Here is an 11,095-nt window from a genome sequence, read left to right as displayed (position 1 = left end):
TGCAGTACGCAGGGATTGGTGGACACGTCCCCCGAAGTGACCAGACCCTGGAGGTAATGTATGTCCTCATTATTGTAGGTTTTAATTTGGGTAGGGGGTATGTTTCCTGCCCCTCACCCCCCTTGACCCCTGGGTGTTGTTCTCACCTTCTGCGGCATGTGCGTCGGGTTCGGTGCACCAGGTCATAGGCTAAGAGGGCCGGGATGACACGTAGGATGGGGTCCATGTCTGTCCGTCCCATACCGGGGCTTCTTTTTCGCATCGGGCTCAGGTTTCTGGCTTTTTTTAGCTACCGTAAAAATATAGCTGTGCGGAATGACGTAGGGACGAATCGTACTTGCTGGTCCGTAAAACGCTGCCTGACTCCGTACGGACGTTGCGTACGCGCTGTCCAGGATCAGAATAGTAGGTATTTTTTTAGCCGTACGGTGTTTTTTACGATTCTTACGGAAATGGTATTTCTGTACGAATCGTACTTGCTGGTTTGTACGGTGGATTTCCCTGGTACGAGCCATACGGAGAATACGCTCCGTACGACCATTCGTACACGGGTTTTACAGGATTGGAATTGGCACCCTAAAGTTAGAATTTTGCAATAAAATATTAATATTAATTAAAAATAAATATCTAAAATACTGTCAACGTAAATTAAAAAATATAAATTGTAATATGTTTAATACATTATCTATAAAATGTATCAAAACAATTAAATACATTTTTTTTAAAGTATAAATAAATATTACAAAAAAAGAAATGTTAATATTTTTTAAACATCAATTAGTTGTAACAAATATGTTCCCATAAAATAAAAATATTAAATATATAATTACCAAAATATCATACTATTGCTCACACAGCATTTTTTTTTTTTTATGAAAACGTATTTTAAAAATCTCCTCAAACTTTTTCCCTATAAACCCAACACTCCCTTTAATATAATAGTAAAACATACAATTATATATAAAATCTAATTAATACTCAAAGTATTTATATTTTGCAAATGACATAAAATCAAAACAATATTTAACACAAAAATTAACATATAACACAAAATAAATACTACAAAAACATAATTAATAAGCCCTAAAAATGATATTATATACAAACTTTGATATTTCTATCCACAATATTTTTGACATCATGATATTCTTGAGGGAAGTAATTATGCATTTTTCGTGTGATGTAAATGACGAAAATTGCGCAATTACACCAGCATGCACAATAAAGAGGAGCTCGGAGCAACAATCCTACCACAGGAGCACAGCACCAATGGACCAAGAGAGAGCAAGTGGCCACTGGTCACTGCTCTGCGTGTCCTGTAGCATTTAGTGCTAGTTTCTTTGCACAAAATGCACCCTCAGGGCATTTTGGAGAAAGCAGGGCTATATGCGGGATTATGCTTCACACACAATAACTTATAAATTGGAGTAATTTTGCGCAAATTACGCTAGAACTAATTACGCCAATTACACCCACTCCTAGTCTCAGTATTCGGGGACCTACAGCTGTCAGTGGAGCTGTGGAAGGGGGGAGCGGCAAGGTCCTCCATCTTTCTGCTCAAGACATCAGGCATGTGTCTCTTCTGCGCCAGGTATTTTTAGGTCTTGGCTTAAGACATCTTTAGCTGTCTGATGGTGACCTATGGTTTCCAGTGAATTGCCATCCACTTTTAGTGGTAATTTGTTCAGCCCTTTGCTCTTGATTTGATTGCTTTGATGTCGATATAACTTTGTAATTCAATTGATTCCTCCCTATTCCTGTTTTTCTCACCAAGAAGCATTTCATTCTCACAGTGTATTTATTGGTTGATTTATTCTTCCACTGCTGACATCAGACCTGGATTGTGGTTCATGTAAGGGGCAATTGTGACTCACTCTCCCTCTCCCTCCTCCCTCCTTCCCTCATATTCTCTCTTTACATCCCATCCCTGTTCCCAGCCTCTCCCTTCCAACCTCACTCTCCGATCCTTCGGGTCTTACTGAGTCAGGGATAAGGAGAGAGGACAGAGAAGAATGCTCCTGCCATCTCTTGTATCTCCACCTTCCTCAACGCCAGCGATCCGAGCGATGGGTTTTTCCCATTTGACCACCTCCCAGATCCCCACTTCAATGTGGGGTGACAGGAGAAAGCCCCTCCCATAGTCCATCCTACCCCTCGTAATCAACGTCTAACCCTGTAAAGATAATTTACTTCAATTATGTCCTTCATGCATATTCATCTCTCTGGGCTATCTTGATAGCAGACAATAAATTAATCTCTGCATCAATATTGCTTCTGATGTACAAACAAATTTCCATCCACTGGAGAAGGTGCTGACACCGCATTGAAATATTGATCAAATTCATGATAATGCCATATAGGAAAATAAAATTGTTTTATACTAACAGAGAGACGTTGGGAAGTGTAGTAAAGACAGTGGAGGGGTAGAGGGTGTTTAACAACCGGTAACGCCCTCAGTAGTGGGACATGATGCTATTGAATGTACTGTTGGTATCCAGGTTTTAATGTGGATATGAGCATGGAGAAGAGGCTCAGCTTCTGCGCATTTCCTTCCATCGGTCCATGAAGATGCGATGCTGAGCCTGCTCCATGGTGGGTCATGTGTCAGGTGTATAGAATATCGGATGATGATGATGGTAACGCTTGATACCTGCATCGACATTTCAAACACTGAAAGGGGGTCACAATCAATCAATCAATCATCGTTTGTTAAGCGTGACTGCTCACCCGTAAGGGTCCCAAGGCACTCATTGGGATCCCTTCGCAGAGATTTGGGGTTGATGGGCAGTCCTTGATAGAATGAACATTCTTTACTGCCCCCTGCTCCCCATTCTACCCCTTTGAAAGGCTCTGAGGATCCCCACAAAGTTGTGTATTTTGACTCCAATATGCCCTTCACCTGGCAAAGGGAGCAGTCAAAACGCACAATCACATCCCCGTAAACATCCAAGCAGCTGGATAGAAGGCTGCAGTGTCTGAAGGAGACAGGAGGAGCTGTCACTCATGGGCACTGTGCAATCAGACATAACCTGTTTCACCAGGCAATACCAGAGATCTGGTCACAGTAGGACCTGGAGGTCTTCTCTACAATCCATCGGGGAAGGGAACAGGATTTCAAGGATCGGGATCTTGTCCCCGGCGACCAGTCTACCACAAGGAGCAAACCTTCAGAAACAGTCTGGCTCAACTTCCGAAGAGAGCAATCATACAAGGAGGAGCAGCAACCTGTCAACAGGTACAGGCAGCACAGCAGGTAGAGCAGGCACAGCAGGTAGAGCAGGTACAGCTGGGCTTAGCAGGTATATCAGGTACAGACGGCAGAGCAAGCACAGCAGGCACAGCATGAACAGCATGCAGAGCAGACACAGCATGCAGAGCAGATAGAGAAGGTACAGCATGCGCAGCAAACCCAGAATGCACAGCAGGCACAGCATGCACAGCATGTACAGCAGGAACTGCAGGTACTGTAGGCACAGCAAGCACAGAGACAATGGAGACTGAGCAGAAATAGTAGGCTCAGCAGGCACAGCAGAAACAGCATGCAGAGCAGGTGAAGCAGACACAGCAGGCACAGCAGGCACAGCAGGTGCTGCAAGTACAGCAGGAATAGCCGAGCTCAGCAGGTATATCAAGTACAGAAGGCGCAGCAATTGCTGCAGGTTCAGCAAATACAGCAGGCACTGCAGGGTCAGCAGGTACAGCAGGCACAGCTGGTGCAGCAGGCACACCAGGTGCAGCAGGTACAGCAAGCAGAGCAGGTACAGCAGGCACAGCAGAGTAAACAGGCACTGCAGGTGCAACAGGTACGGCAGGAGCAGCAGGCTCAGCAGGCACAGCAGGCTCAGCAGGCACAACAGGCTCAGCAGGTACAGCAGGTGCAGCAGGCGCAGCAGGCGCAGCAGGCACTGAACACTCCCCTGAAGTTGGGAAGCACAGAGTAAGAGGGGATCACTGAAGAAGGTTTGGAGCCCCGACAAGGTCACCTTCCTCTTCACCCGCATCGCAGCTGCTCCTGTAGCGCAGTCTCACCTGAGACTCTCGACACTGCCTGCCTGTGTCTCACCTCTTTAACTAACGTGGCTGTGTCTGTCGTGGACAGGGTGCGCCCCCACGGCTGTAATGGGCAGCATGGTACTCCAATGTTTGAGAAATAAGAATACATCACTTGCAACAAGCTTTATTGCACCACTGAATGATGGATGTGAAGGCACCGCCGCAAGCAGGACATCAAGGATGCTTCGGCGTGGACATACAAGGTAGGGCAGATGCTAATTCCAATAGATTCATATAAGGTCCCAACCTGTTGATTATTGATTAGAAATGAACAAAGCCTCTAAGCAGTGAACACACACCTACAAAGCTCTCAGAAACACTAATAAAGCATCCTGCTTCTTTCACAGCACTGATATTTGAAATGAAGCTGGTTTCATGATAGATCCTTCTTGCAGATGTACTGAAATCTGTAATTATTGCTGTAGTCGTTCCAGGTGATGTGTCCTGGGAAAGAAAAAAGAAGGAATTCAGTGCATTCACCTCGCGGTGCAGCTCTACGTGAACATTAACCTGATCCTTGATACCAAGACCCTGCCACAATCTAACATTTTATGCCATACATTGCAAACTGTTGGGACCAGCTGCTACGAACATGAAAACACATGCATATATTTGCATTAGAAATATAACATCCTGCAGTGTTTACATTTGTCATAAGTAGTTTCAGGTTTTGTATGACAAAGGCCAAATGCAAATTTTCATTTTACAATCATTATGAGCTTGTAAAACATTTTGTGCAAGTCAGACCAGCAAAGAAAACAATCAAACACTAATTATAGAACTCAACATTCTTACAGTGAACACCCCTCCCCCTCCCGTCACTAAACAGGAGCTGAGAACTGATCTGTCATAGTCTCTCAGGGAGGGGACCCTACTGTCAGCGTCCAGCAGGGGACGTGCTTGAAGTCTTGGAAGGGCTGTACTCAGCAGCAGGTCTGAGCCAGACTTTATTATCTCTCTATTGCACACACTTTGTGCATTTTTCACACACCCTGGAACACTGAGGTTTCCATCTTCCTCAAGGACATCAGAACACCATGTTTGTAATCCTACGTTTTTCTGTTATAAATAAAAAAAAATTGCAGAAATTTCAATTCAGTTATTTCAATGGCAGAATCCCATGGCTACAGTACCCAGAATGCATTAGGTTGTCAGATAAAAACCAGGAAGTGGACATTCAAAATAGACGAGGTGCCAAAGCTCAGATATTGAAGCCAATCCTTCTTCTAAACACCAGGGGCTCTATTTCAGAAAGTACCAGAGGGGCACAACAGGCATGTATGCTGCTTTGAGAGCCCCAGGCACTTTTGCATTACAGAAAGTGCCCGAGATGCTTTGGCGGCCCCTCATTTGCCTGGGGGTTGGTCCCATCCAAATGGGGGAATCACTTGGCCTCTACGCCATATCATAGATTGGGGGGCAGAGGAAAACATGTCTTTAGGTGGTGCACCGGAAAAGAGGATGTAGAAATACAGGAAAGAGAAAGAGGGAATGAGGGAAAAAGCAAGAGGAAATAAGGGCAAGAGAAAGTAGCAATATGAAAAAGAGAAAGAGGACATAATGGAAAATGAAAGGGGAACTGAGGGAAAGAGGAAGAATAAATATGTGGAAAAGGAAAAAATGAAAAGAGGAAGGGGAAATAAGGGAAAGAGAAAGGGAGAATAAAGGAAACAGGAAAAGAGGATGAGTAAATAAGCAAAGGAGAAAGAAGGACTAAAAGAAACAGGAAGAGAGAATAAGAGAAACAGGAAGAGGAAATAAGGGAAAGAGGAAGCAGAAATAAACAGGAAGAGGGAACAATGGAAAGAGGAAGGCGAAATAAAGAAGGGGGAAGTAGGAATAAGGGAAAGAGGAAATAAGAGAAAGAGGAAATAGAAAAAGAGAAAAATAATGTGGAAATAAGAGAAAGAGGAAATAAGGGAGAAAGGGAGAATAAAGGAAACAGGAAAAGAGGATGGGTAAATAAGGAAAAGAAAAAAGGAGGAATATGGGAACCAGGAAGAAGGAATGAGAGAAAAAGCAAGAGGAAGTAAGGAAAAGAGGAATTAGAAATATGGGAAAGAGAAACCAGAAATAAGGGGAAAATGAAAAGAGAACTAAGAGAAAGAGGAAGTATAAAGAGGGAATAAGGGAAAGACGAAGAAGAAATAAAGAAAGAGGAAGTGGGAATAAGGGAAAGAAAAAGGAAAAATAAGGGAAAAGGAGTAGAAATATGGGAAGGAGGAACAGGAAATAAGAAAAAGAAGAAGATGAAATAAGGAAAAGAGGCAGGGAAATAAGGAAAAGAAAAAGGAGGAATAAGGAAATCAGGAAGAGGGAACAGGAGAAACAGGAAGAGGAAATAAGGGAGAGAGGAATTAGAAATAAAGAAAGAGAAAGACAAAGGGAAATAAAGGAAAGTGGAAAGTTACATATGGAGAAGACGAAATAAGAGGAAAAGGAAAGAGAAATAGAAATAAGGAAAAGAGGAAGGGGAAAGAAAGGAAAGAAGAAGAGGAAATAAAGGAAAGAGAAAAAGGGAATTGAGGAAAATAGTAAGGAGAAATAAGGGAAAGAGGAAGTAGAAATAACCGAATGAGAAAGAGGAAATCAGGAAAAGAAGAAGAGGAAATAAGGAAACAGGAAGAGGGAATGAGAGAAATAGGAAGCGGAAATGAAGGAAAGAGGAAATAGAAATATGGCAAACAAGAAGAGGGAATAAAAGAAACAGGAAGAGGAAATATGGGAAAGAAGAAATAGAAATAAAGAAAGAGGAAGTGGGAATAAGGGAAAGAAAAAGGAAAAATAAGGGAAAAGGAGTAGAAATATGGGAAGGAGGAACAGGAAATAAGAAAAAGAAGAAGATGAAATAAGGAAAAGAGGCAGGGAAATAAGGAAAAGAAAAAGGAGGAATAAGGAAATCAGGAAGAGGGAACAGGAGAAACAGGAAGAGGAAATAAGGGAGAGAGGAATTAGAAATAAAGAAAGAGAAAGACAAAGGGAAATAAAGGAAAGTGGAAAGTTACATATGGAGAAGACGAAATAAGAGGAAAAGGAAAGAGAAATAGAAATAAGGAAAAGAGGAAGGGGAAAGAAAGGAAAGAAGAAGAGGAAATAAAGGAAAGAGAAAAAGGGAATTGAGGAAAATAGTAAGGAGAAATAAGGGAAAGAGGAAGTAGAAATAACCGAATGAGAAAGAGGAAATCAGGAAAAGAAGAAGAGGAAATAAGGAAACAGGAAGAGGGAATGAGAGAAATAGGAAGCGGAAATGAAGGAAAGAGGAAATAGAAATATGGCAAACAAGAAGAGGGAATAAAAGAAACAGGAAGAGGAAATATGGGAAAGAAGAAATAGAAATAAAGAAAAGATAAAGGAGTAAGGGAAAAAGCAAGAGGAAAAAAGGGAGAGAGGAAATAGAAATATGGGAAAGAGATAGCGGAAATAAGGGAAAATGAAAGTAGAACTAGGGGAAAGAGGAAGTATAAATATGGGAAAAAGGAAAAATTGAAAAGAGGAAGGGGAAATAAGGGAATCAGGAAGAGGGAATAGGAGTAACAGGAAGAGGAAATAAGTAAGTAGAAATAAGGGAAAGGGAAAGGAGAATAACAGAAACAGGAAGAGAAAAAGAAAGGAGCAATAAGGGAAAGAGGAAGTAGAAATAAGACAAAGACAAAGGGGGAATAAAGGAAAGAGGAAGGTGAAATATGGGAAAGAGGAAGAGGAAATAGAAATAAGGAAAAGAAGAAGGGTAAAGATTGGAAAGAAGAAGAGGGAATAAAGAAAAGAGAAAAGGGGAAATAAGGAAAATATTAAGGGGAAAAATGGGAAAGAGGAAGTAGAAATAATAGAATGAGGAAGAGGTTATAAGAAAAAGAAGAAGATGAAATATGGAAAAGAGGAAGTGGAAATAAGGAAAAGAGAAAGGAGGAATAAGGAAAACAAGAAGAGGAAATAAGGGAAAGAGAAAGGGGAAGTAAGGGCAAGCCAAAGAGGAACTAAGGGAATGAGTAAGCGGAAATAGCAAAGGGAAAAGAAGTAAAAATGAACAGGCAATAAGGAAAAGAGGAAGGGAATAAGGGAAAGGGGAAGGGGAAATAAGGAGAAATAAGGGTAAGACAAAGGGGAATAACGGAAAGAGGAAGAGGAAGAGGAAATAAGGTTAAAAGAAAGGAAAAATAAGGGAACGAGGAAGGGTAAATAAAGTCCGAAATAAACAAGGATGCAAAGGCCAAAGTGAAAATTCTCAGGTAAAAGGCTGATTTACTAAGACCCTCTACTTCAACCCCTTCGCCGCGGCACGAATTCCACCGCGGCCGGCGCTGGGGGGGTGCGGGGTGAGCGCGGCGCCGCCATGCTCATGACGGAACCACGCCGTCATGAGTCACGGGCGAGCTGTGCTCATGACGGCGTGGTTCCGCCATGACTCCACCCACTTGCATTGATCGCCCGCACAGGCGGGGAATCAGTGCCGCATGGGCGGAGCGGCCGCCAACGGCCGCAGCATGACAGAACCACTCCGTCATGAGCACACGGCGCCCGTGGCTCATGACGGAGTGGTTCCGTCATGAGCAGGGAACGGGTTAAAAAAGCCAATATGGGAAGAGAAAATCCAAACTTTATCCATTAAATCAGTTTAAACTCCTCATAATTTTCAAAAACTTCTGGAGACTTAGATACTCTAATAGTGTAGGATTTCCGATGTCTTGTACTGTAGCAGGTATAGTTGACAATAGATATCGATTGGTCACATTTATTCAAAATACACCATTCCCAATCAGGTGTAGTGTAAGCGTCATCTATTTGGTCCTGACAAATTACCTAAGAACCAGTTGGGACACAAGTCATGAAACATGTCCACATATTTTGAGCTGTCAAGGCTCATTTGTTCCTACGACAGCGTTCATTTGTTTTTATTCTTGTCAAGGGGACCAGCTTATTAAACCGTCTTCTGTACCCCATAGACAATTTTAACCACTCACTGCACCACCGTACATTCATGTTTTTCTCCACTCATTATTACTGCAACCAAATCAAAAGACCTCGGACAAAGAGCCCCACGGGAAATCACTGCGGGGGTGGTGGGGTGGGTAGCTGCACTGGGGATACCCATGGTACCCCCCATCATTGACATGCACAAGGTGGCAGGCACCGCGCGGTGCCTGTTACGTTGTGCATGGCAATGCACAGCATCGGCTTCAACATTGCGGTGGGTGCTGCAAACAGCACCGCCCGCCGCAATGTTGAAGTCAAAGATGCGCCCGCCAGTGTGGCGGGCGCATCCTAATTTACCTAGCGGGACCACCGCAATTTCGGCGGTCGGTCCCATGTTCCGTTGCGGTGGTGGGCGGACTTTAGTAATGGTGCCCTAAACGTTTACCAATGCTCACCCCCATTAGCTTGGCACAGTGCAGTCAGGCTAGATTAAGAGACAATGTGTAAAGTATTTATGCACACACCCACAGGAACACAGTAAAAAAGAAAATACTCCACATCAGTTTGGTAAAATGGCCAATATTTATCTGAGTAAAACAAGACCAAAACAATACAAATCTAACATACACAAGTCAAGATGCAAGTTTTGCAAGATTAAATCAAAAATGTAGTGCTTAGAAATCAATAGCTCTAACTGGGGCACCATCTGGTCACTCTTGACCTGGGCAAATCCAAACGTTCAGTTCAACCGCGATGGAGCATGTGAGGGAATACGGCCTTGCAGCAGTGAAATACAAATGTAAGGGTATTTCACTACCAGGACATGTAAAACAGAAAAGTACATGTCCTACCTTTTAAGTACACTGCACCCTGCCCAGGGACTGTCCAGGGCCTACTCTAGGGTAGACCTATGTGTAATAAAAAGAAAGGTTTAGGCCTGAAAAGTATGTTAACTTGTCAGGTCGAGATGGCAATTTAAGCTGCACACAGACACTGCAATGGCAGCCCTGAGATATCTTTGAAGGGTTCCTCATATGGGTGGCACAATCAATGCTGCATGCCCACTGGTACATTTGGTTTACAGGCCTTGGCCACATGTAGTGCACTGTACTAGGGACTGCTCAGTAAATCAAACATACCAATCATGGAGAAACCAAATGCCCTTACAGTTTAGACACAGAGCAAATGGACATTAGTACTGGTCACTATTGAAAGAAATGCTAAAGTCCTAAAGTCAGCAAAAACGAAATTCAGCACACAGTCAAAACAGGAGGTCAGAAAGCCAAAGGTCAGGGGAAACCACGACAAAGTATGCTACATCCAACAATGTTCTTCTACACTTGCTTTGCAATTTTACTACTGTCCTAATTCGATGTCGCGCCCTGTTGGATTATTGCTTGTTGAAGAAAACAGTGTCATCGTAAAGTATCACTTCAGAGACAGCATGACATCAAACAATTTTGAGTGACTTGTGAATGGAGCATCACATGTGAACTGCACATATGTTTTACATGGAGAGGAAGGAGTATGGACTATTTACAGACTATGAGCTTTGTTTGGCCTAATGCGATGGATTTAAAGCACGGCACTGTAATGCTTTTTTGCAAGATTACATTTATTTTGACAGATAATTCATATGTCATTTACATGCACATGCTCAGGATAGATTTACTTTGTTGTTTATTATCATGTGTTTCAGTTTGCTTTTCGTTTAATCGGATTCACAGTTTGCGAGAGACAGGGTCAGTGCATTATGGGAATGGTAGTCCATATTTCCAGGGTGCAAGCATGGGCTAAAAGAGGTCATGTGATATTTCTGATTCAGGGTGTAATGGGGGGACACGTGAGCTTTCAGGTTTTAAGAGATCCATGTAGGAGGGAAGTTCATGATTTTTTTGAATCACGGAGGAAGGCACGTATATATCGAAATACCGTCTGCAGCTCTACTAGGTAAAAGAATTAATTAGTGTTTTGTGAACGTTAGGTAAAGGGGTTGGAGGAGTTTGTGGCACAGGGCACTTTATTCAATCTGGAGTATAAGGTTCTAGTGTGGGTTGACAAGAAAGGGGGTTACCATTTGGACTTCGGGGCAGATTTACAAGAAAGTGATGCATCTGTATAGATGCGTCAC

At 42.8% G+C, this 11,095-nt stretch overlaps 1 protein-coding gene across 1 annotated transcript in view; it reads right to left on the bottom strand.

The window, feature by feature from the left end:
• Window positions 1-4,408: 4,408 nt before the first annotated feature.
• The window catches only part of LOC146783071 (rheacalcin-1-like), a 185,895-nt gene continuing 179,208 nt past the window's right edge, over window positions 4,409-11,095 (bottom strand). The window contains exon 5 of the mRNA XM_085637270.1: window positions 4,409-4,497. Coding sequence (XP_085493396.1) covers window positions 4,427-4,497 — 71 coding nt within the window. The 3' untranslated portion in view covers window positions 4,409-4,426. The remainder of the gene's footprint in view (window positions 4,498-11,095) is intronic.

This window comes from Triturus cristatus, chromosome 12 (assembly GCF_964204655.1).
Source record: "Triturus cristatus chromosome 12, aTriCri1.1, whole genome shotgun sequence".
Classification (NCBI taxonomy): domain Eukaryota; kingdom Metazoa; phylum Chordata; class Amphibia; order Caudata; family Salamandridae; genus Triturus; species Triturus cristatus.
This window is presented reverse-complemented; position numbering and strand designations above follow the sequence as displayed.